Raw genomic sequence first — 25598 nt, forward strand, 5'->3', positions numbered from 1 at the left:
TCACTTAAATCAAATTGTGTAAACCCATTAAATGCAGCAGCCCAGCTGGAGGGTCGGGGTGGGGTGGTGAAAAGTCGGGGAGGCACCAGGGAGCAACAGATCTGTTCTTCCGAGCAGCTGGTACTAGGGTTTGGCTAAGGCCATGCTCGGCCAACCCACCCTGGCCTCTAACTTCCACCTCTTTTCCCTTGGATAAGGTTTTAATGCAACACAGACGAGGTGTGAGGAGAACCAAGGTGGAGCAGAAGCTGGAGTTGCAGCAGTGCTCTCACTGAGGGAATCAAGAGGCAAAGCAGACAGCAGCATGGGCTGCGCTAGCTCTCCCGTATAAAACAAAGACAGTTCACGGAGCCTAACCTTCACAGGCCCTGGGGAAAAATAAACAAGCAAACCCCACCTTGCAGGACTCTGAAGAGGGCAATATTTTATTACAAAGAAAGTAAATTTTAAAGTAGTACCATAAAAATTAGACAAAATGGAAAAAAAAATAATTCTGTAAGCAGTAAGTCATTTACCATAGCACAATGGAACCAGACACTGCTTTGTCTCGGTCTGTGGCCACTGGAGCTTGGAGACACAATTCAAGAGTAGGCATGGGCTCAGCTAAGCATCACAATCCTTCAGGGCAAGGAAAAAGCCAACGGCAAGGACCTGCCCTCCCAAGGTCAGGCAACCCCTGGCAGCGGACGTGTTCACTGTAAGGAAGAATCTGTGCCTGTAACCCTGTGCTCTGCCATGGGTGAGCTCAGGGAAAGGACTGTCAAAACGACAATGTGGGAGCAGTCTCTGTCCCAGGCTTAGCTGGCGCAGAGGCCTGGCATAAACGCACAATTCTCCCTCTGTGCTTAGTGCAATTAACCTGGAAAGACAGCAGACAAGGAGCAGACCCAGTTCTTCTCCCCGGGGGTTGGCTCCAGCCAGCAAAAGTAGTGAAAAGTAATGAAGAAGGTCCCTTTCTCACATTTGTTCCCCCCCTTCCTTCCAGCGACGAGGGGGTGGATCTCATGGCGGGGTCAGAGTAACGTTCACAGCAGCAGTTTACAGCAGCGGTTGGTGCTGGAGTGGCAGGAGGTCAGGAGTCTGTTCCGTACGTCTCGTTGACTCCCTGCAAGGATCAGAGATTACAGCTCTGCCACAAAACTTCTTACTCCCCCTTCCTCTCACATAAAACCCTCTGCACAGGCAAGCTACTCTCCACTACTCAGGGTTTACTTTTCCAGTGCCACAAGGTCTTTTGATTCAGTAATCCACCCTCTGCAGCACCACTTCCCACCAAGCACAGGGCTGCAGGGCCAAGCTCTGCCCTCAACACCAGTCAAGCAACGCCACCGCCCTGCTAAACCCTTCTGCTGCCCAAGTGGATCACAGGGATCCCGGAGGGAGCTGCAGCTGCGGCTGTCAGGGAAAATACCAACTCACTGGATGGGTTTGCTCACAGCAGCAGGAACCCCCAAAAGCCAAGAAGGAAGGATTTGATGGGGACAGAGCTGTTGCCTGCAGCTTTCAGGAGGCAACTGCCAAGGACTGCAACCCAAAAAAGAGGAGCAGTGGGAGCATAACAAGTTCTTGAACATACATTTCCTTCTCCAAGACTGGTTGCCCAGGAAACATGACAATATTTGTTTCTAGTGCTTCTCCCTGCAACAGCTTTGAGGTAAAAATTAGCTTCTCTGACGAAGACAAAGTTTCCTCAAAGCTGTGGTTCAAAATCCCCGTTTGATGTGGACTTTCTACATCCTGTTTCAGACTCTCTCCAGAGTCAGAGGAGGAAGGAACTTTGCCTTCACTGATGCTTACCAGTTCATAATCCTCTACATATTTGTATTTCTTCTCCCGATAGTAGTATCTCTTCTTCATGCAATACAGAACAACTACGTCACACAACACTGTTGCCTAGTGGAGATTGAAATAGTTTTAAGACAATAATCCTCAGAACGAAGGCACTAATCCAGAACTGAGTCCCAGTGGAGTGTCACTTACCACGCCAAACAGTGCCAAGCCAGAGCCAATGTTAATCATGGTGGGAATTACATCAAATTTCCCTGCCTAGAAGACAGTTACAAGGGTGAATATGCTTTTCAGCATCTCTGAAAGCCCTCACCACAAGACCTCCAGGAATTAAGTCAGCCTACCTTTCCAAACACTATGATATCAAAGCGGATGCCATAAGCTTTGACCAGCGTCCGTGATTCAGTGCCATTAGTATCTTTGTAGTATTTTGCAAACCTGGAAAAAAGACAGGTCAGAGCTTAGCTGGAAATTTTGAAGTTGCGTATGTGATCATGCAACATCCAGGTGTGTCCCCTGTCCCAAGACGATGGGCTGAACATCGGTACCTCCAGAGACAAACCCCAAACGATGGAGGGAGATTCCATGCAGGCAAGCACAGCTAGGAGAAAATCCCAGAACAGGCAAATTTAAGACAGCAGGTTACCACCAGCCAAATCAGAAAACTTGCAAAGCATAGAATGGGGAGAAAGTTAGCTTTAGCAGGGGAGCAGGCGGAAGAGCAGCTACACGAGGCAGGTAGGAGGCTGCAGGAGCGCAGGCAGCCACGAGAGGGCAGGGCAGGGAGCAGGCAAAGAGGGAGGCAGCACAGCTCAGCCTGGCACACAAAGGCTGTTCCTTGTCCCGCACAATGTGACTCGCAGGCAGATGACAGGGAAAAGGATTGAGAACAAATAAGTGAGGTCAGACTTACTCTGCCACATGGTTGACTAAGCCAGGAGGAAGCAGAGAAGAGGGTGGAAGAGAAGAGGAAGGATTGGTAAGGGGCTGCACCACGGTCTGGAATCAGTAAGAGCACTTCAGAACCCACGCCAGCTGGGCTGCAATATCCTCCAGCCGGTCTCACCCGACACCCCAATACCCACAGGCCTGGCACCTCCCAAACACATGCTGGTGCTGTCTGCATGAGAGCAGCTTCTCAGTGAATTCATCCAAGTTCCACCAAAACAGTGAGAGTTTGTGATTCTAGAAACAAGCACAGCCCTGAGCCATGTTTCCTCACGAGCAGGACTGTTGCAAGGATCTTGGCAAGGTGGCCAGTCTGCACTGTTATAGCTCTAAGTCTGGCTGCACCCAGTGACCCAGTTCTGCACTGGTGGTTTTACTGGAGCTGCTGGACCCACCTGTACTGGCCAGTGTGTATGTGGTGGTGTATGCCAGGACACTCCTGGTGCAGATATAGTCTTCAGCTGACAGAGCCACTTTCTAGAGGTTAGTTTTTCCCTTATGCACAGCGAGGGAGGCACTTCAGTCTCCCACCCCCACACACCAGCCCCCTCAAATACTGCCCTACCAGCAGACCCTGAAACAGCCCGTTCTCACATCACCATGCCATGGGACGCCGGCCCAAACGGGCACCTAAATGCTGATGCAAATATGACTCAGACACTCTGATGCAATCGGTGGAGCTTCACTGACCTTCCCTCTCTGCTGTGGTTTGCACACAGCGAGGATCTGACCTGCTCTATGTTTTACAGCATCAGAGAAACTCTGAAAGTTTTACAGCACCATTAAAAGTCCAAGAACTACCCGCAACTGCCCAAGGAGTGCAGGCAGCCCGTAACACTGTGCCAGCGGCAGACTGAGCCACATGGTCACCAGGTGCCCTTCATAGCCACATTACCTGAAGTTGTAGCCAGGTGAAACGGTGTGGGCAGAGTCCTTGTTGTCGAGGCGCCGGAAGGAGTACTTTGGCACACAGTGGGAAGCAGCTCTGTCAAGGTTGCAGTCCCAGTTGATCTGCAGCGCCATGACTCCACCCTGCCAAGTGGAGGAGAGGAGAAGGTGAGCAGTCCAAGTCCCTGTGGACGGTGACCTGCATTTACTGGCTCTTGTCCCAGTCCCAAACACTCCTTCCCCCAGCTACAGAAGGACCTTGCACATAACCCCACCCAAACAAGCCAAGGCCAAATATTTGTTAAGTAGAATTGATTCCAGTCCCTCTGGCCAGAGCAGCTCTTCATTCTGCAGCTACTCTGCATCCTGTGGTTCATGCCACGAAGCAGAGGGGGACCGCCTACCACTCCTTTTCTACACAGCTGAGGCCCAAGACAAGGGTCTGCCAGATACCTCCACAGCCATTTCCTGGAAGTTCTGCCCTGCAGCTTCAACTATTTTCCCTAAACGAAAGATAGGGCAGAAGGGATCTGTCTGGGAGTCATAGATGCAGTTCTTGAGGTAGGTGGAGTTGATAGTGGGGAGGATGTTTCGCCTACAGGGGAACAGAGAGAGATCTGTTGCAGCTTCTTCCACTCCTCCAGCTCCCCTTTACCGGCCAAGAGACCAGACAGTGCAATGCCCCCCATGCTATTTACTTGCTGAAGTTGAACTTGGGGTACCAAATGTTGTTCTTCACCAGAATGGTGAAGTTCTCAGCTTCTTGCAGGAATGCTGGCCTACAAAACAACAGCAAAAGTAAGTTTTACTTATATTTTCATAAACAGGACTCTGCAGGGTCCTTGGTGATCACTTCTTCAGCTGTTCCCAGTGGTACCTTACAGGGAGAAACATCAGCTGCGTACTGCTAGCCTCCTCTCAGGAGGGCCACCACAGGGTAGGAGGACAGAGCACTCACGTGGGTATATGATAGTCATCCTCCACAGGGCACCACGCAAAGACTTCACAGGTCTTAATGCTGTTGTTGTATGGTATACACTCCCCAGTCTGGATGCCTGGGAAGACAGGTGAGTGCAGCTAGTACCAAGCAAAAATACAGAGGCAGTATTTGTCCTGCGGTGTCTCCTCACTCCATAAGGTGAAAGCAATCTGCTCAGAGGTGAACTGCCAGTACCAAGACCCCCATTATCCTCCACTGCCATTTGTAGTGCAATTTCAGAGAAAGAAGCATCAGGTCCCCTAGTCAAATCCTCATCTACGTGAAATACTGCTTCATGGACTCAAGGTCTTGAAAAATCCCTCACACTGTTTGCTAACTCACCAAAGCACACATCTATCCAGCATCCACTCAACACAGAATAAGCCCATCTGCTCTCCCCCAGAAGAAAAATCTGAGCTTCCCTTTCAGTTCTCTTAGGTGTGAGAGAAAGCGAACAAGGAGACCGAAGTGAAATGCTGCTTCCTTAACAGGAGGGAAGGCACAGCACAGATGTATCACAACACAGACCCTTGTAGCGGGCTTCTTACCATTGCTGTGGGTGCTGACGTATCCTGGAACACAGTTGTTCTTCACGTTGCACTCTGTTTGATCATCTGGAAACTGGAGAGGAACAATAATTACACTTAACTCTACGAACTCTCTCTCCCCCACACTCCCACCCACACATGGCAGGATTAAAGCAGATCCTACCTCTGGGCAGCGGTCTTGGCGCTGGTTCAGTGTGAGTATCACATTGGTCATGACAAACACACTGTTCTCCTCCTGATCATGCAAAACAAGAAGGAAATTTAAGAGTGACAGTCTGCAAAGAATATCCAAGGCACTGCCCCAAATGTCTTTGTTGACAGAGCCTAGGCGGCCCCACAGAGGGGACCCACTTTGGACAGTGCTGCTGTAGAGTGCTATTCCCAGAGCAGATTCTCACATGTATCACCTGATGCTTCTGTCTTTAGGCAAAGGAAGGACTGTGGGATTAGCAACTCTTTCTGTCCTCCCACTTAGCCCAAATTTCCTCATTCACATTATGAAAACAGAGATCACACAGCTGCTCAGGGGAGTTGTAAGGCAGAAGCAGAAATAAAGCTCCAGCTGCAACTCTAAGCACAACTCCCACTCACTTTTTGCAATATATCTACTAGAGATTTGACCAGTCCTGGTTTGTTTCTCCAGGGAGCACCACTTCCATTATTTTCAATCTGTACAATTTGGGATCTGTTGTTTGCTTCTGCTCCACTGATATGCAAATACAATCACTCAGCCAAAATTTGGCTAAATCTGTCATTTTTTTCTGCACCAATCTCATGTAGACAGAGTGACCCACAACTAGCAGCTTGGCTGTGCCTGCCAACCCCAAAGGCTGCCACATATTGCCCACACAGCACAGATTCCCACAGTCAATCAGTAACTACAGTTCCGGATCAAGTGACTTGCAGGCTATTCCCAGGGTTTCTGTCAACAAGTTAACTTTGAGCTGTTTGCTTTAGAAAGCAGTAAGACGACACATGTTATTATTGCAACTTTTTCCTGAAGCCTGCAAAATTCTCCCTCCTATACAAGCACACACAGAGACACACTTTTCTTGAAACAAGCTTCCCCAGGGCTAGTGGTGCAGGTGCCCAGCATGACCTGCAACGAAGCAAAAAGCTGCTTCATTCTCCCATGTCAAGGCCTCACTGGAGCTGAAGCTGCTCCAGACCTCAGTGGACTTTGGCAGAGCAGTAGCTGTTCGTTAGAAAACCCTCCCTCTGTATGTGAAAGTGATTGATACCTGAGGAGGGATGACATAGTCAGCTACATCCCAGATCCTGGGTCCCAAGGTGGATGTGTTTGTCAGCGTTACTCCTTTCACCTTTGTGGTTACAGAACTAACCACAGAGTCTGTTTCCTGGTAGCCCTTCTCCCACAAAAACACCCAGCTGCAAGAGAAGGTTGTAAGAAAGAAACAGCAACAAAAAATTATAAACACCATAAGCCAGCACAGGCAGTGGGAAATTCTCCTTTTTTTCACGTGCCACCTGAAAGGGATGGTCCAGATAGTTTCATAGTGTTTCCCTACAAAAGGGTCACAGAACTAGCAATCTCCTTTCTGATTTTTTTTTTTTTTTTCCAGAGCAGTTTGGCGGGGTGTAATTATTGCTTTTATGCACACCCCAGCCAGGGGAATGATGAACACCCTCGGGGACGTCTCCCCTCCTGAGGGGTCCTGCCCTCTCTGCAGCTGCCTGTAAGCAGCCCTGCAATCCCAGTTACTCCCAGTTAAACTATGCCACCACCTCCTTGTCACCTCTCGGCGCTGGCACCCCCAACAGCTGCCACGGGCGAGCTCCGGCCTCCCCTCAGCCCCGCGGCGGCCACTTCCCGCCGCCGCAGCCCAGCCCGCGCCTCCCTCAGAGGACAAGGGGGGCCACGGGCCGCCGGCAGCTGCCTTCCCGCCTCGCCCTGAGCGGAGCGGCCGGCTCCCGCCCCTCAGCCCCACGCCCCCGGGGGCTCCCAGCGAGGAGCTGCCCTTCCTCCCTCACGGCAGCCGCCCCGAGATCAACCCCTCCCGGTCCCCCCAGCGCAACCCGGCGGGGAGGGGGGGGCCGCAGCCCGGCGCCCACCCGCCCGCTCACCCGATCACGTAGGCGAGGATGGCGAGCTGCACCCCGCGGTTGATGAGCCCCACTTTGCGGCTCCGGATCAGCACGATGCGGGGGGTGTCGTACTCGAAAAGGAAGCTGCGGAAAGCCCCGCACGACACCATGGCGGCGGCCTGGAAGGGCGGGAGGGAAGGAGGGAGCTTCCACACGCCGGGTAGCGGCTGCTACAACCCCGCGGATCCCGGAGAACGCTCCCGCGGGCCCGGGGCTTGCACCGGTTCTTGATTGCCGGCCCCCGCCCTCCTCCGCCGGCTGCCTGCCAGCCACCGGCCCTGCCCGCGGCCGAGGAGGAGGCAGCGGCTGCCCGGAGGTGCCGCAGGCTCCCCCGCGGGCTGTTTTCGGTAGGAAAAAGGGGGTTCACCGCCGCTCTTTGGGGTTGCCCGGGATAACCCGCGGCTCGGCAGCCAGGGCAAGGCTCAGCCCTGAGGCCTCCCGCTGCTGTAGCTCTGCTCTGCCTGGATACGGGCTTGGGGAGTGCGGGTGATGGGTCATCCTGAGGAGGATGCTCTCAACCTGGTTGCTAAATCTGGGAGATTTTTTTTTTCCCCGTGCTACTCTTTGTTAGCAAGTTTATGGGGAGTTTTTCACCTCCATACTGGCCAGACGTGAGTCAGCCGTTACCTGGAAGTCTGCTGCTGTCAGCCCTCTGCTGAGTCTGGCTACTAAGTCTCACGAAGAAGCCAGACAGATGACCTCAGGCAAGGGCCATCCTAACACCAAGACATAAGTTGCACCAGCTCAGGGCAAGGCCAGAGCACCTGCCTGCAAAAGATAGCAGAAGCATATCTAAGCCTGTCACCCTCCACAATGAGCAAATCCTTTATCCTCTTGCAGAATTAATCTTTACTATAAAAGCAGAGATCTGCACCACCTAATTCCTGCACCTTCCACCTGATGCTGAGCTGCCCAGCACAGTGCTTAATTTAGAAACATGACCACAACCCTCATAATAGCGGGTAAATCATTAGAAAGAGATGAAGTGAGCTGGCAAATTGGCAGTGGAAATTTCAGACAGTATGAAACTATTAAAGAGACTTTGAGTCAGCTATAGATTAGTAAAATGCTCTATTTATTATAAAAACACTCAAAACTGAAAGGACCAAAAAAAGCTGGGAGAGGATAAGGAAGAATGTATATCCAAATGTGAAAGGAGATTAAAATCGCCGTCTTTAGTGAATATTCAGTGTAATTCTTCCAAAAGAAGAGTTGGTTCATGTATCGCAACTGGAATGCATTAATGACAACTGTATTTCCCACTCTAGCTAGGTAAGACGCTGCAATATGAACGTTAATACAATCAATGCTTGTTATAACTGAAGATATACACACAGCTGGCATAATCTGCCAGCAATATATCTTAAAATACATGTGGGTAATGGAAATGGCAAACTGCAGGATTAGCTCGGAAAGAACAAAGCTTAGTTGAAAGGAGTGCAGAATAAATGTGTTACAATCCTTCTCACCTTGTTTCTACAAAAATAGAACATGTCCAAGTATAACAAAAAGAAAGAACTGAAAAGGTGTTGGAGCACAGATTAATCTACCCTGAGTTTGCTGCTCCTCGGCTGTAGTCTGGCCTTATGCATCACAGCACAAAGCAACTCGCACTGTGCCAAGTTCAGTAGGAGGAGGTGTAAGAGGCAAGGCCTGTTTGAAGCTAAGAGCAAACAGGAGGCCAAAGTCCAACATGACAATTTCAGTGTGTATGAATGAAATGCCCCAAAATATTACACAAAGATGGTAAAAGTACTTTTCATTTTAATTCCCGAGTTCAAGCTAAAAGGAATAATACAAAGAGAACAGCTGGGCTTTTCAGAAAATGCTTCGTCTGTGTCACTGAAATCATCTAAAATGAGCCTGTTTAATCTGGATGGACCGTGAGGCCTTCAACGGTGAGTTACAAAACTACATGCTCAGTGGCCTCTTTCTAGAGCCTCTTGATCCAGGGCTGCAGAAAGGTGGTGAGGCTGGGGGAGAAAAATGCTCAGGACCACGTTTTCAAGTGACTTTTGGACTTCCTTCCTTCAGGGGTCATGCTTTGAGATGACTCTTGGCTCCACCTTATTTTCAGGGTGCTGGTCATCTCCTGACTCGGGGGATTCTGGTATGTGCTAGCGCAAAGGTAGGAGGCCTGGAACCTCCCACTAAATGGTAGCCCCTAAGAATTCACCCCAAAGCTTGCATTTCCAAACCACGTGGGGTGACTCACAGAATGAAGCAAAGGCAGAAGTAAGCACTTTGTCTCAAGGTATTTGTTCCTCTATGCTAAGCAGTAGGCAATGGTGCCTTTCCAAAGACAGTATACCAGAATTCAGCTGTACCACAGAACGTTTTGGGAAGTCACACACTTTCTTCTCTTTTTTAAAAGGCCTGTGAAAGAAAACAAAGGTTAAATGCCTAAGGTGAGTCACAGTGTGAGCTCAAGTTCTGCTACATCCTCATTCCATCTCAAAACCAGTATAGTCGTGGTCTGCTTTGGGATAAGCATCTCTAATTTTCCACCTGCAGCAGCTCGGGACGACAGCTCTGTCTTCCAGATCAAACGAGCCAAAGCGCCAGTGTACGTATTGCTTGTAAGCAAGGTGACGCAGCTGGTTGTTGATATTGTCATCTGTCAAGTCCAGAAAGGGGTCTTTGTAGAGAAGGGCTTTATCCAGGGTGTGGCGGGACAGCACCAGCTCCTGAAACAACTGGGAGGTTGTGATGCACGGCCCTTCTTTCCTTCGGCAGCAGAGCTGCTCATGGAACTCCTGTGTTGGCCGGCATTTGCCACAGCGGCACCACTCTAGGAAGTATGGGGAAGAGGCCCCTGGTCTGAGAGCGTGTGTCAGTGCGTATTCTTCATTATCATCGTTCTCCTTGGCCTCACTGGGGCAGCAGCCGCCAGCATCACCGAATTTCACAGGGTCGCTCTGCAACAACAATTCCCAACATAAACTAAAGAAAACAGCGTTTGCTGTTTCATCCAACTGCAGGGAGACTTTACACCAGTGATCCTCACCATTGGGTTTTTCATTTGACACAGCACAATAGGGATAATGACGGTAGATCAGCAGATCTGGAGGAGGATTGTCTTTCTGTGTTGCCAACGCCCACCCTAGCGAAATCGAATCGACAACTCGCAAGTTGTTTCTACACCAACGCACTCCCGCTGGCACATACACACCACAGGAAAGCAGCAAATTTTAGCTGACTCTAGAAAATACATGCTCTGGTCACAGGACCTATTAACTTGAAGCAGAAGTAAGAATCTAGTTTTAGCCCCTCAGAATCTAATCTGGAAATATGAGGGCGTGGCAGTGGTGGAAACCCAAATCAGTTTGGAATGATGTTCCTCAGTTCTCCCTTCTGAAGGGAGAATTCCAAAGGTTAGTGTCTGTCTTTACCTCAACAATGCTGCCTTGAGTATGTTGCAAGCTTGTTTTCAGAGGCTTCTTTATCAAGGTAACATGTGGCTCATCAACATAGGACACATACATCACCTGTGTAGCAGAAGAAATGAGCATTGTCAGCTGGAGTAGTTACTTGGAGAACAGGGACAAACACAGCATAGACCTGACCTCAGGGCTTGGACTCTGCCGTCTGTACTCCAGTAACCACCCCCTGCACATGCATGTTGCAAGGACCAGTATTTCCAGCATCCAGCATAGAAAGGACACGGGGAGCTGCGGGGACAGAGGGAACAGGAAGAGATGGTTTGGAACTAACTGTAGGAGTGGGATTGTGCAGGGCCTTTAGGTACTCTCCTCTTCACCCTTCTTTAAAAATACATGCCTAAAATGCTGGGGGATTAGCAGAGGCAGCCTAGAGAAATAACCATTAATGTCTTGAAAATGAGGAAGAAGCAACTGAAGTTGGCAGGGAAGAGGCTTTGAGCAATGCCCTCTTCATGGACAGCCCTCTCATGATATCCTTCTGCTATTTTGAAGGCTTACTACTCCCTGCAGGTTTCCCTGATAAAGCTGGTGTGACTCTGCCATGCCAAGGTTGTGGGTAGAGCCCACTGCACTCATGCAGTGCACAGCTCCATGGAATCTTCCTGGATCAGCTGCATTTTTGTATCCACACAGCAGCAATTTACATTCTTTACCTGTCTTGGATTCAGCACAGTCTCAAACTTTTTCCTGTTGTAAAGTCTGTAGAATGGTGATTTGCAGCAGCCGGAGCAATTACCTACACAAACAGCAATTTCAATGGCAGTCACAACCTGCACATGAAAAAAAACCAAATGGTGATTCTACTTTCTTAATGAGGCTTTATCTCCAGAATTGGTTTTATTAGCACAAAAAAGTCTCTCACCAAACCAAAATAGGACATCATGGACCCAACGTTTTTAATGAGTTCAATGGCGTTAAATTTTCTACCCTTAAAGAAAGCAGAAAAGAATAACTAGGAGGCAAGGTCTGTTATCATTCATTCAACTTAATGCCTTTTCTCTTTTTGTCTCTTCACAATGTCTCTTTACAATTCAATCAATCCCAAAATTCCATAGACCATCTCAGACACTTTGCAGGGGAGAATAAACAACTTGAGAGGGACGCAGTGGTGACACACGGTGTTCATGACCATAACATCATGTCATGGTGATACCTGCTGTTGTCTCAGTCTTAAACAACAATCCTGCCTCCCGCCCAGCTCGGCCATTTCATCCTCAGCTTTGCTCTCCTATGCTGCTCAGTTCAGTTTACATCTACTCATCTGACATGACTTCCACCCCAGAATGATGGACAGGAGAGGGGAGAGCGGTATAAGGCAGAAGCGGGGTTAAGGAAATAGCAAGCTTTCTTCTCCCTCCACAAGGAAAAAGAATGGCATTTACTGTGCCGAAGACAAGGACATCAAAGCGTATTCCATAGACTTTGAAAAGGGTTCTCTGCTCCTTCCCATTTGGTAGCTTGTAGTACTTTGCATATCTGCAAAAGAGTAAATGAAGATCTGTGCAGCTTCCCTGGGGGATATAATGCCACGAGGCTGCAGAGTTTCTTCTCCCTTCTTCCTCCAGCCCTTTCAGACTTCTGAAGTGAAGGTGCTGAGGACAGCTTGATGAACAGTATTTTGCCCAGCATCTGACCTGGCGGTCTAAACTAAATTAATACATATATATAGATTTAGACAAATTAAAAATTCAACTCATGTCCAACAAGCGTTTTGCTGTCTCAATTCAAATTGGAACCTGAAGCTGCAGAAAGAAGTTCAATCACAGGTAAAGCAGATAGAAAACCCTGGTGAGGATATGTGAGGAGCTGGCAGTGACAAGAGTGCCCATGCTCTGGAGGCTTTAATATCACGTTATCCAAGATGAGCTCTGAACTCCTGAGCACACTTCAGCATGCTGGATATCAGCCATCTTCCATTCCTTAATCAGTAGAGAGTGTCAAGAATCATGTGAGCCTTTACTAACTTCCAGTGTTTTATTCTATCAAGAACATGACCCTCCTGATGCACAGCTCGCATCAGCTTATGGATCAATAAGCAGTCACAGAGCATGGAACAAAGAGATCTTTTTAAATCTGACAGTGAAAAGCTGGCAGTACAGACAAAATCATTACATTAAACTGCAAGACATACTAAACCACACAATGCTACTAATATCCAACCTCTGATAAAAACACCCATATGTCTTCTGCCTCAGACATGCTGTCAGGACTTAAAGTGCTGTATTGTTCTTGACTGGTTTACTTGAGTGATCTCTAAGTCCTGTTCTCCTTCGTTTAGATAAATAATTTGAACATGAATTTGCTTAGCCAAAAGGACAGAAGGTCAGTTCCAGGAGTGGCAGATACTCACAGATCACTCTCATTGCTAATCAGAATTTGTTTTATAGTTGGTTAGTTGTTCAAGTATTGAAAGAGTAAACCATTTAATAGGATATGTCTGGTGTAAATGCCATCAGCTCAGCTCTCTGCTTTCTAGCATCTCCAGGTACTCATTCAGACGATGGAGACATCTAAACAAAAATACATTTTCCTCCTTTCCTTTCTCATTGGGTTCAGTCCCTGCTGCTCTGCTTTGCCATCTCTGCTAACAAACCAGCCCAGAGCAAGCTTTTACTTGATTCCACTCTCCTGCACATCCTACTGCAAGCTAAGTTTGGCAAACTTTGAGTGCTTTTAATCAGAGTCCCCTAGATCATGCGATCGTTTGCTTCCCGTTCACCACGATCTGATTTGTATTCTCTGAAGGCAGTGAGTCACTCAGAAAAACACATTGTAATGTGTTCTGCTTTCTCCTTGCTTGCACAGACATGAAATCTCCTTTTTCGTGTGCTGAACAGTTCCACAGTCTGTGCCCAAGACATGTTTTATTGGTCAGCTCTTCGCCTCTGAAGCCTACAGGTCAGTTAGGTTTTATCTGAAAGTTTTCCTAACTCTTTCCAGAATCAGAGGTTTTCTCTAGCCCTCAGGGTAGAGGTTATTTCACATCTGCTCTTGATGGCACAGAAGCCTTCTCCTCCGTAACAGCTTTGTGCTCAGAGGTGACCTGTTAAGAGCTTTCTTGATCACTGGCTGAAGCTTTGCTCCCTTGCACCTCAAGTAGTTCTTTTCTTTTGGAAGGTTAAAGCCTGTTTCCATTTAAGTCTATCAGAAAATTCCTTTTGGAACTGAGATGAACTCAATAGGGCTCCATGCACACAGAGGTTATAAGCTGCCCAAAGTAGCTTTCCTCACTTCCAGGACAGCTAGACTGCAAGGGAAGCAGCATTCTACACGAGCCCTGTTTCTTACACTCTTTTCCAAAATTTTCTCCTGCTGTTATCTTTGTTAGCTTTAGGACACTGGGCTGGATGGACCTCTGATATGATAATATTTTACATTCTTATGACATGCCACTGATGTCGAAAAAGTTTTCTTGAAATATATTAATTGTAACATCATTTCTAGCTCTCCCCCTTGCTCACTTGCGTAGTTCTACTGAAATCAGCAGCTCTGTTCATACAAGTTGGCGTAAACAAGATGAACAGTGTGTCAGGGTTTGTGCATGTTCTTCGCTTGTTTTAAATAGTATTATGCTCAATCTATTCACTGCTTTTCAACTTTCACTCTCTTTGCTTTTTATACTGCTGCACCAAACTACTCTGCTCCTCTTTTTTAATTTTGGAGACGTTAGAGAATGACATTTCTTTGCCAATAAACCCCCTGATTAACAGATACAGAGTCAGGCCACCAGGATGTGGTCTGGCACCACGCACACTCTCCCAGCAGCCTATGTTCTCAGACTAGGCTCACTTCCTGCAGCAGAGATTTCAGCTGAACTGCAGCAAAACAATCTTGCTACAGACTGGTATGGTGATACTTAAAAGATAGCAAATGTTGGGCAAACCTATTCTTGGCATTGTGACCCCAGCTGTTAATCTGACAGTAAACATCCTCAAAACTACTCCACTGTCTTCTTCCAAAAGCCTTCTCAGAAACTGCTTTGACTACAAAAATGTATTCAACGGAAAGGTTGCTGGCCTCAGCACTGTCTTGCTTTTTCCTTGTGATCTCCCCCATCTCCCGTCTGTGGCTGCCAGGTCAGAGGGAACACCTATTTGTTCTTTGTTTGCACAGCTCCAGCACGATGCAGGTTTGGAATACACTGGCAGTTCCTAGACAGTTATGGCACTCATGTTAGCATCACAAATGTATGAAAACCTATCATGTAATAATAATCATGTCGTGAGTCAAAAGAGTGTTGTTACACAAGAGTTTTAATCTAGATCTGAGGGACAACTTTAGTTTTAAACGTGTTGATAAGCATTTGATAAAAGGTTTGTGTAACTATTCAGAACTGGAGTCACGTCAAACTTCTCATAAATTTGCTATATGCACACGGAACCAAAAGCTCTAATTTGCTTTTGAACAAATCTTGATTCAGTGAACTGTGGGGTTACCCAGATGGAAGAAAAACACTTTGTTATTTTATTTGTGTTAATTGCCTTGGGAAACTCACAAGTTTAGGTAGTTTCAAGCCTCGATTGCCATATGGTGGAATCTGTCCAAACTATTCTCTGTGTTTGCTCCCAGAATACTTGTTGGAAATTTCTAGGCCTTTCAACACAGAAATAAAATCTCCTGCAATACAAGCATGCTCATTTGCAAAATGACCATGATGAATCATCTATACAACTGCAGTAACTGCAGGTTAAGGACATGACTACAAGAGTGAAGAAGGAGAATCAAACGTCTTGTCATTCCAAGTCATCATTCCCTGTACCCCATCACATCTTTGCTTCAACTCAGAAAACATGCCTTCATATAACATTTTTTACCTGAACTGGAATCCAGGCTTTATTTTTTTGTCATCAAGGCGGCGGAAACCATACTCTGGATGGCAGTCGTAAAACCACCTGTCCAAGTTACAGTCCCAGTTAATCTCAATGGCAATGATTCCTCCCTAGAAACAGACACAGTAAGTTTAGGGACTAGCGCTGTGATGGCTGCCAGTGCTAAACTGCTGTTAAAGTCAGTGGAGACTTGAGGGATGCCACTGGCAGGGACATATCTCTACAGACACGCTAACAAGCAACATTTGCCAATCAAGCAGTCTTCTATGGAAGTGACTTAGTTATGTGACCCAGAAGCCACCATTCAGGCCTTTCCTATCTTCTATTTCTCTTCATCTTAGTAGCCCAAGTGTGGATGTAGCTGATATGCTGTGACGGACCTTTTGTTGCTTTAAACTACATACAGGTTCAAACCAAAAGCCTGAGTTTTGTAGGCACCCAGTCCAAATGTTTCATCTTGACTGCAGTGTGCCAGGCTGCAAATCAGTAAATGTGGCTCAGTTGATGACTCTGGGCAGGACGCTTTGTCTTTACTTTTATTTTACCCATCTGTTAATATTGACTTTCTAGAGGTATGGCTGGATACTGTGTTAAGGGCATTTGGCTCAATACCCTAAAGAACAGAGTAAAAATGTAATGGCAAAAATAAGTGCTTTTTGACTCTGAACATAAGCTGCCATTTGTGCCAGTCTGACTTTTGGATGATTGCCCCAGCAACATGATTTAGGATCTGCTTGAGTAGAATCAAAAGATGTCCACAAGTGGCAGCCTTGTATAGGACTTATTTAAATGCACTGGGCTTTGTAAAAGGGCCTCTACATGCTACAATACTAATAAAATAATATCACCTCTGTCAACATGGGTCCCATCCAGTGAGCTGTTAAGCACATTAAACTCTTGAAAGCTGGGATTACTTTGCTTCTCATACATCAGTTTCTAAACCTAGAACAATTCCATGATACAGCAGACAGAAAAACATGCAGGAAGAGAATCAAGAAAGTGTTTTAACACTGAGCGTGAAAAAAAAGTGGTATCACAGACCTTTACTGCCATCTCAGAAAAATTCTCTTTTGCTTCCTGAAGAATATCTCCCAGACGGAAAATTGGACAGAGCGGGGAAGTTATCTTGTTGTATGTGCAGGAAGTATTTAAATTTTGTGGAATATTTAGTCTGTGAAGAACACACACAACTGTTAAAATTTAAAACCAAGCTGGAGCAGCGACATATACAGGTAAGGGACTTCACACTTACTAACTAGAACCTGTGTTAAATGTGCTCTGTTTGTAAGTATACGAGCTTTTGGTTTTGTAGCTACCAGATCTATATATCCCTAACTGGGATCTGGGAATCAAGATGATTTCTTTACTCTTTGGCTATTATCACCAGCAAAATTTTACATGTGTATACTCAACACTTTCACCTTATAATTTGAATCACATGTCTTTTGTGCTCTATTTTAGTAATTTTACCCTAACATAAACCAGTGTATCTGAACGAACAATTCTGTTGTCCAGTGCATAAGAGAAATAGTTATGCTGGGAGGTTCTGCTCCCAAGCTCTCCTTATTTCTCTTGGTTCCTGAAGGATTAATAGGGCTAAAGAATTACAGAAACTTGATATTTATCACTGCAGCAGATACAGCCCTGAATGCATAGCCTTTTTGAGTAAAGAAGGTGCCAATTTATACAATCTTTTTTTCAGAGCACAACTACTCACTCTTCAGAAAGCATTGAGGAATGTTTGCACTTACACGGTGTAATTAAATTTTGGGAAGTGAATGTTGTTCTTTATCAGCACAGTGAAGTCTTCAGAATGCCTCAGAACAGCAGGGCTAAAAAAGAAACATTACATTAACTAAACTTCTTTTACTTAAATACATCAGTTAATGTTATGCTACTTTACTATTACCTGGAAAGCTGTCAGTAGGAGGAATATGTTGCTAAGAATAACAGATTGAAATGCAGGGAGTTAGGTGGCTTGGGGGATCAAGAAAGATGCAGGTGGTTTTCTTAGTTTTAGGTATAAAATGTTCTCTCTCTATTGCACTTGTTTGTGTGGGCCAAGCCTAACTAGAATCTCTACATGCAGCTGAAATATGATTTCAGGAGACTTCTCATAGAAATCTTGCTATAGAATAGTAGTAAGAAATTGCACCATTTGACAGCTGATGATTTCTGCACAATGAACTGGCAGTTTCCTTGCTGATCCCCACAGAGAGGTGGGCATTTACACCAGAGCTGCACAGGTAGTAAAAGTATAAGAATGAGCCATGTGCTCGATCCAAGAGGATGTCTCTGGCAGTCACAACACCAAGGTTGTCCTGCCTTCCTAGCAGATTCCAGTTTGAGGACCTCCCCTATAGTGGTTTGTGTCACAGTGGTTTGTGTCACTAAATACGTAGGTGGAATGCAAACACACTGGAAAGCAGGCTGCTAGTCTGACCCTTCCTCCAAAGAGTGATTTCTCTGAAGCTAATATGGCAGGAAAGAAAGAATCTTTCCACAAGTTGCTAGCTGGGTAGCCTTGGCCTAGACTGTGTGAGACAACCTCTGCTATACTCCAGGACTTGCCAGGGCTATATAAAAGTAAGAGATACAGTTTTTAGCATTGTTTGTCTAGCACAGGGACTATGCCGAACTGGAATATTGGCATTGTTCCATTTAAGAATAACCAGGAATATTTTAATTTCCATCAAGACAGTGATTCCAAGGGGGAAACCCAGTCTTCGAAGCAGTCATCCACATAAAGGACAGTGCTTCTAAGCAAGGAATATTTTTCCTATCACTGTATTTTGAGCAGTGCCTCTGCATCAGAGAACTGTGATGACAAGAAGCACATTAGCTGGATGACATGCAGCTTCCATGAGGGACTTGTCATGAGTGTCTTCTAAACCAAGTCAATGAATGAGACTTGATTGCAAACCAAATTAACATTTGTGGGTGCTACCTGGACGGAAAAGTCACTGATGACTTTCAGTGTATAATAGTCAAGATATTAATAAAGTGTGTTAATTTTTAAAGAACTAAATATGAATGAACCTATAATGTGAAACTCTGTAATTCATCCACTGGGAAGCATTTGAATGCAAGGCTCTTCTGTCCTTCAGCCAGCTAATCTGACAACTGTGCCCTGCCACAGGCTGAAATGAATGATCAAAAATAAAAGAATCTTCTTGGCAACATGCAATGCCTTTGTTTAGTTCCTGCCATAACTAACAGGAAGGAAAAGGAGGTCGCCTGTATAGTTCATGAAACATACCTTTCAAAGGAATCTGGACAATAAAGACAATCATGGGTGTAACCAAAGCCCAACATTGTTACCTCAGTATCTCAACCAGATGGCAAAGCTTCCTGGGTTCTGACCTTGGTCTTATGTATCATTCTGGAGGAAAATAAACACTCAACTTTGCTTTTTAGTGAATCCTCATTTTTTCCTTGTCAATGGAACTTGTGAAGGAACTTTATACATTAGAGGTTTGGATCAAACCTCTTATCTATTATTGTTGGTCCCTGGTAGTGACCAACTATTGGCACTTTAGAGGAAGGTTAGGAAACAAGACAGAATGTGTCAACTGTGCCATGTAATTAAAAGCAAAATTCCCTCTGTAATATACACAGCAGTGAGCCTACGCAGTGTGACATTTAAAAATGACTGGCAGTCAGTGAAACTTTATAAAAATCCCCTAGGATTTCATTAACTCAGGAAGCTCATGCATATCTTTCTCGGAAGCCGTATGAACAATGCAGCCTTCCTGTTGTTGGAGAAAGCCTTTTTCAGATCACAACTCTGTCCACAGAAGAAGGGAATGGAAATTCCTTTAAAGAGCTGGAAAAAACTCAGCTGAAGGAGCTGTAGAAGGCATTGTGGGCTCTAGAGGGGACTTGGCAGTGGAAAAAATGCTCAACCTCTGCAGAAAACCCTGAATTAGGGGATTAGATGGGATATATACATAGAATCATGCTTGTATCTTTTAAAAGCAATGAGTTAATAAAAGTGATAATTGACCTAGTTTCTTACACATGTATTTCAAAGCTGGTTGAGATGAGCTAAAATTGATTGTCATTGGCTCTCTTAGAGTATAATTTCCATCATTTCAGTTGAAATCAAATCCTTTATAAAATTTTTTCATGCTTTGGCTGATACAGAATAGAACATTTTCATCTTGGAACACTGTACTGTCACGGGGTTACAAAAAAAGATGGCTACGAGGCCCCTCCACCCTACTCACTAGGTCACAGCAGCATTGTTCCATGAAGTCTTTTTCCTGGAGTTTTCTTCAGCTTGCTATTACAGATTGTCAGCATCGAGGCCCTTATCATCTACCTAGAGAGGTTGGAGAGACTGTTCTTCAGCCTGAGGTGGATCCCCAAACACTAGCCTGCAGCACAATGTACAGACAACCAACCTCCTCCTACTGTTCTGGTAGGTGGAAGCAACCTCACTGTGATAAATGAACCCACAAAGAACTTTGCACCATAGAGCCCTAAGCCTTGCAGAAGAAAACCCCAAGTTAGGGAACCTTTTATTTCTGTCACTGATTAAACCTATCTTAAATTGATGCATTTTCCTTGACATTTGAATTAATGAGCCAAATGCCTCTAGTGAATTCAAGATGAGCCTGTGACATCTAAAACTGTTTCTATGGCAGCTGCATGATGATACAAACTGGAGGCTATGACTTCACTGCAGAATCATACAGTAGGACAGATTGTTAGAAGTTATTTAAATATTATAAAGAGTGTTAACGGTATGGCTGTTTTACATACATGAGATCTAGATGTGCCTAGGCAAAGGGATTATCCTAAAAGTTCATGACTGTCAAAGTAAATCCTCCTTTTGACATGAAAAAAATGCAGATATCTCTTTCACTTACTCAGGGGGGTTTTCCATGGATTCCACAGGGCACCATGCCCTGACCTCACAGGTTTTAACAGTTGCATTATAAGACACACATCTTCCTGTTTGAATTCCTGTAGAGAAACAAGCTCTTACTCAGCAAAGACAAGAGTTTCTCGCCAATTAGAGACAGTTTCAACATATCAGTGGATTCATCCTCAAATGTAAGACAGGGAACTTGACGTTTCAGACTGTTGCAGCTTTCTATAGGAGGGAGCTGTAGGAAGAACTAGCCAAACCATGGTCCTGCCACACCTCACCAATCCTTATTTAGCCATTTACTTGGGTCAACAGTGCTTATCATTGTTTGGGCTGAGGGTGAAGTAGTTTCCTTTACAGTTTTGTATGAAGTTATGTATCTCAGTCTTGGGATAAATCAAGAAACCAACTGTTTCAGTCAGGAGTTTAATTCAACAACATGAGCAAATTAAACAAGGATATAAAGGTGGGCAGGAAACCTTAATTCTTTCTGCACTCCTGGAAAGTCTGCATTTTCTGTGAGCATTCAGTCTTTACCAGGGGAGGTAATAATCCAGCCAGCAGCCCAAATTCAGGGAATCTCAGCACTACAAAGAACTCACATAGCTGATGAAAACAGTATGATGCCTTCTGGACAACTGGTCCCAGATAAAGGACACGAGTCTCCTGACTTATTCCAAGAACTACCTAATCATCATAGGGGTGTTACAGACCCTTCAAACAGATCCCGCAGTCACTCCGCTTGCTAAGCAGCCACGGACTTCAACGGGACCTCATTCACACCAGTTGGTGCTCTTCTTCACATCTCCCTTCCTCTGCTCCCTGCCACCATTTCTCCTTTTAGTAACAGCATACATGAGCTGATAAGAACTCTGTTTTATGGTTTCAAAAATATGTTCTCAGATATCTCTTAGGTTTCCATACTGTTCTACTGCCATTCTCCAAGCTGGATCTTGCACATGCTACAATAGAAGATAGTACCCACAAAAAAAATTACAATCTGAAAACGCTGTTTACATACCATGACTGTTGATGTCTACACTCCCTTTTTCACAGGACTTTTCTGAAGAGCAGATAGCTTTGGGGAAGGGATACTGGAAAAAAATTACATAAAAGTGATTAAAAAAAAAAAATCTCCCTCTCCACACCTATGTAAAAAGCCTTACTCAGCTTCAATGTAAAAATATCAAATAATAAGAGAAAATAACAATGCAGAGCAGGTATAACCCTTACTAATTATTTGGCTTATAGGAGATAAAAGCTCAGCTACCTGCAAAACCAGAAAAAAGTCCTTTCCTTGCTTACAATAACATTTTCCTTTATTATTTATCTCTTTTCCCATTTTTCACACTCTCTCTTATACTATTGAGCACAATAAATTTAATACGGGACTATTTAATTCTTTGTTTAGTAACAGTTTCATATACTTTTGCCAGTGAAAGTCAACTTGTATTCAGGAACTACTCTGCAAGGTCCCACTTCTAGTCCAGCCAAATGAAAAGGAGAGCTGCAGCTGACGACCAGGTTTGACCTACAGAAAGGAAGGAAGGGGACATGTAGGAATGAGCAACAGTAATAGTAAGAGCGCCATATTAGCAGAGAAGCTGGTAACAATTCTGTAGCTCCATCATTCCTTCGGGTTTTCCTCAAGAGCAGCCACAGTGCCAGGGAAGCTGGACAGCAATCACTGGCCTGAATGTCATCACCTCCTGAAAGTGATGCAGATAGGTTTGACTGCAAGGTCACTGGTGTGAAGCAAAGTCACAACTGCCAGCTGACTCCCCGAGAAAGAAAAGGAGCAACTAAACTAGATCTTGCATGTTATCTGCTGAGATACAGACATAAAGAGCAACAGTATTTGCTTGTACCAGACTGCTCCAAGAACAGTCCACTCTTTTACATCAACATGCATTTGATACATCCTAAGTATAAATCACAAAACATAGTTACCTCAGGGCACCTCCACTCAAGCTGATTCTCTGTCTTAATGACGTTGGTCATCACAAAGAAAGAGTTTACTGCCTACATGGAGAAAAGAATATGAATCTGACTGAAATTTCACATACTTGATTCAGACCTCAGTCAATCCAGAACATCACCTGGAATGACAAGGCTGTTCCTGCTCTACCTCCCCCTGATAAACATTCAGATTCTACCCAGCTCAAACAGGAAAAGCCAGGGACATCATCAGGGCAGGAATGAGCAGCCAGAGGCAAGAAGGCACTGATCTTTTTTTAAACTGGCATTACAATCAAGAAGACACACGAGCATTAATTGGTAATAACACTACTGTGTTTAGTACAGCTATACTGCAGTGAATCTGTTCCTAAGTTTGCTATTACCAAAATAATAAATCGATTATGTAAAAATTGTGTAACAAATAGCACCACAGAAATCTCATAAAAGAGGATTTTTTATTTCCTTATATTAAGGGAGGAAGGGAAGATTTGGCTTTAAACATTGCTGTCTCCAATGTAAAGTAATCACATTGCATGGTAGGACAGAGACACATCAGGAAAGCAACCAGATGTGTCAGTGGAAGTTGAATACTGGACTGACATTAAATTAAGACTTGCCTGCATTGGTATAGTGTATTCTGCTGTATCCCAGATCCTGTTGTCTGTGTAAGCCACTCCCTTCACACTAGTGCGAATTGAGCTGTTAACTTCATCCATCTCCTGATAGAGTCTGTAAATGATGACCACACAACTGGCCAGATAAAACAGAAAGGACAAATAAGCCCATAAAAATAAAATGGGTCAGGTTCTTTGTATCATTCTTGGACAAAATGCACTGCAAGATAAAAGTCAGATGGACATTTTCAAGTAATTGAGAGGCTTTTTGTGTGAGACACATGCACTGGCTGGACCAAAGCCTGCCTTGGTTTCACTTTCGCAACTTTGGCTTTATCAGAAATGAACTGATATATGCAAGAAGAGAACTTCTATTTTCCCATCTGAAATGATATAGATAACATGAGGTGACATCCTGGCCCTTCAAGATGCCATTTGTGAAACACCAATTAATAAAGGGCTTGATGTCATCCAAAAACTTTCACCCATGCTGCATTGCTGTGTACCAAGACTTTGACTTTTTCTGTCACAAACGAACACAAATGCCCTCTCTACAGTTTTTTTTAAAGAGACCTTAAAATACTTAGTCCTTACTCTCCAGAGTGACTATTTTTATGCCTCATGCTGATTGCTTCAAAAACCTTGGCCTAATGTTTTCACTTTCTCATTAATTGAATGTGTTAATAAAAGGAGGAAGGACGCATCTGTGTTTAAGCTGACAGGGAAGTCATATAGCTCATCAACTTTGAGAAACTATTGTATGTTCAGAAAATACTTTCTGCACTAGATAAAAGTGTTATAAAAGATTTGCTTTGAAAAACAAACCATAAGAGCTAGCACTATTTCAGTTTAACAACAGACTGTCTGCGGGGGGATAAAATAGTATCTGAAGACCAGAAATACAAAGCACCCAGTCAATGTTCCTTTACTTGTACCGTCTATTACAATAGCATATCAGCCTTTTCCTCCTGGAGAACAGCGCTTTGGGATAACCATGTTGTTGGGAATGGGCAGTGGGAACCCAGCTCTGAGCAGCAGTAGGTGGGTACAGTACCTTAGTAAGGCAATTTGAATTTCCTGCAGACTTGATTCTTTGAGAGATTGGGATCAGCGTGCTCAATGTCCTCGCTTGCCGCCCTCCCATGAGAACAAAACCAACTCTATGAACTTTTGTTCAGCAAGCATTTAGCACTGAGAACAGCCCTAGTTTGGCAGCAAAGAGGAAAATCTGCTCTTTAGAGACAAGCAGTTATTGCATATTCCTAAAACATCTTATTGTTCTTGAACTCTGCTGCAAGGGGCAACTCACTATTTCATCTGACCCTGAATAGGAGACTCTACAGAGCAGACTCCAATCGCAAAAACACTGGTGTACATCTGAGATTATTCACTAGAGTTATTTTGGATTTTTCCAACAAGAAACAAAATCAGGCAGCATGGCAAGAAATGAAACTGAAAGTGTTTTTTAGAGCAAGCTTAGTTAACTCTGTGCAAGCAACCCCACTTTGTTACATAACATCCTACACCACACTCCCACCACAAAATTCCCACAACCATATCCATCTTCCGAGAATGATCTAACACCAGATCAATGAGCTTGTTTGCTGCCACGAAACTCGAAGTGCTGAAAGCCAAGCTGTAACCAGACAATGCCCAATACAAGAAACGTTTGTTCACGTACAACACAGCATCCCGGTGCCATGCACTTACCAAATAGACAGAGCAACAGTTGCAGAAAGGAAACATCTCACGCCTCCCCATGTAACACTCTGAACGCGCACGTATTTCACAGAGTCGTACTCAGTCAGGCTCTCCAGCCAGCTACACACACCCATCGCTAGCACTTCCTCCGAGATGCCAGCTTTTGAAAACTGCAGCTGCCTAGTGACCTCTTCTTCCACCCCTGCATTCTTCCCGGACCACCCCACTTAAAGGCACAGTCAGAAACCTCTATGAGAATGGCACCACAGGCCTTTTAAAAAATGGCAGTTGATGGAATCAAGAATGGCCTGAAGAGCCACATCCTTTGGTTTGTTCACAGAAAAAAAAAAACCAAATTTCACCCTGGAGCTGCAGAGCTGATTGCTCAGCACTGTTCTTGCCACCTTCTGTTTATGGCATGATCTCTCCTCAGCACTACCAGACTTCGCCAGTCTGAAGTAACGCTAGGACAACCGTAGAGATGAGTCCGAACAGATGGAAGGCAGCATCATGTAGAGCTTCTTCTGCACCATCCCAACACTTCGCACCAGCGCAAAGAAGGTGCAATGCACTTCTGGATGGGCTGATGCACGCAACGCCCACTTTGCAGGGGTGGCAACGGCCATGCAAGGCTCAGGGCAATGGTAAAGCAAGTTTTTGGGTCATCAGTGGCCACAGAGATCTCCAGCATCTTCTCTCACATTGCATGGGGCACCATCCTATTTGGTCTTAGACTGGGTTTGTATCAGCTCATGGGATTAAAAGGGCATGACAAAGTCACTACTCCTCTCAGCAGAGCCAAAACATGGCACGTACTTTGGCTGCAGCCTCTCCTACTCCCCAGAAGCAGGCACAAGCCAGAGCTGGTCAGTGTGCTGCAAGCCAACTATTTGCATCTGGTCCAGCGGGTCAAGGAGCA

The 25598-nt window shown here is 45.2% G+C and overlaps 2 protein-coding genes across 4 annotated transcripts; both read right to left on the reverse strand.

The window, feature by feature from the left end:
* Positions 1-398: 398 nt before the first annotated feature.
* P2RX4 (purinergic receptor P2X 4) lies at positions 399-7974 on the reverse strand. Of its 2 annotated transcripts, XM_074844395.1 has the most exons (13): positions 7885-7974; positions 7237-7376; positions 6393-6540; positions 5315-5386; positions 5152-5224; positions 4583-4679; positions 4323-4403; positions 4078-4219; positions 3632-3768; positions 2133-2226; positions 1981-2046; positions 1798-1893; positions 399-1105 (listed from the first exon to the last, which is right to left on the reverse strand). In XM_074844395.1, exons 2-13 carry the CDS (start codon positions 7365-7367, stop codon positions 1073-1075), a joined length of 1170 nt encoding a protein of 389 aa, XP_074700496.1. In that variant the 5' UTR covers positions 7368-7376; positions 7885-7974; the 3' UTR covers positions 399-1072. The 2 variants fall into 2 exon arrangements, with proteins under 2 accessions (XP_074700496.1, XP_074700495.1); XM_074844394.1 differs by lacking the exon at positions 7885-7974 and having other exon boundaries at positions 7237-7506.
* A 339-nt stretch (positions 7975-8313) lies between these two features.
* Positions 8314-24929, reverse strand: P2RX7 (purinergic receptor P2X 7). Of its 2 annotated transcripts, none has more exons than XM_074844316.1 (13): positions 24689-24929; positions 22978-23114; positions 22356-22423; positions 21427-21499; positions 20404-20500; positions 17281-17361; positions 16571-16700; positions 15515-15639; positions 12083-12176; positions 11563-11628; positions 11354-11470; positions 10650-10745; positions 8314-10175 (listed from the first exon to the last, which is right to left on the reverse strand). In XM_074844316.1, the coding sequence occupies exons 1-13, from the start codon at positions 24811-24813 to the stop codon at positions 9702-9704; spliced, it is 1683 nt and encodes a 560-aa protein (XP_074700417.1). In that variant the 5' UTR covers positions 24814-24929; the 3' UTR covers positions 8314-9701. The 2 variants fall into 2 exon arrangements, with proteins under 2 accessions (XP_074700417.1, XP_074700418.1); XM_074844317.1 differs by lacking the exon at positions 24689-24929 and adding an exon at positions 24033-24104.
* Positions 24930-25598: the final 669 nt, after the last annotated feature.

Source organism: Strix aluco, chromosome 18, assembly GCF_031877795.1.
Source record: "Strix aluco isolate bStrAlu1 chromosome 18, bStrAlu1.hap1, whole genome shotgun sequence".
NCBI classification, from domain to species: domain Eukaryota; kingdom Metazoa; phylum Chordata; class Aves; order Strigiformes; family Strigidae; genus Strix; species Strix aluco.

Excerpts from the sequence above, each read along its gene's own strand:
- P2RX4 (XM_074844395.1), bottom strand. The coding sequence starts at position 7,367 with ATGGTGTCGTGCGGGGCTTTCCGCAGCTTCCTTTTCGAGTACGACACC. Across the intron at positions 2,047-2,132 it reads ATATCATAGTGTTTGGAAAG|GCAGGGAAATTTGATGTAAT; the intron begins GTAGGCTGACTT and ends ACTGTCTTCTAG. Across the intron at positions 1,106-1,797 it reads ATGTAGAGGATTATGAACTG|GGAGTCAACGAGACGTACGG; the intron begins GTAAGCATCAGT and ends TGATCCTTGCAG.
- P2RX7 (XM_074844316.1), bottom strand. The coding sequence starts at position 24,813 with ATGGGTGTGTGTAGCTGGCTGGAGAGCCTGACTGAGTACGACTCTGTG. Across the intron at positions 12,177-15,514 it reads AAGCCTGGATTCCAGTTCAG|ATATGCAAAGTACTACAAGC; the intron begins GTAAAAAATGTT and ends ACTCTTTTGCAG. Across the intron at positions 11,471-11,562 it reads TGATGTCCTATTTTGGTTTG|GTTGTGACTGCCATTGAAAT; the intron begins GTGAGAGACTTT and ends TTTCATGTGCAG.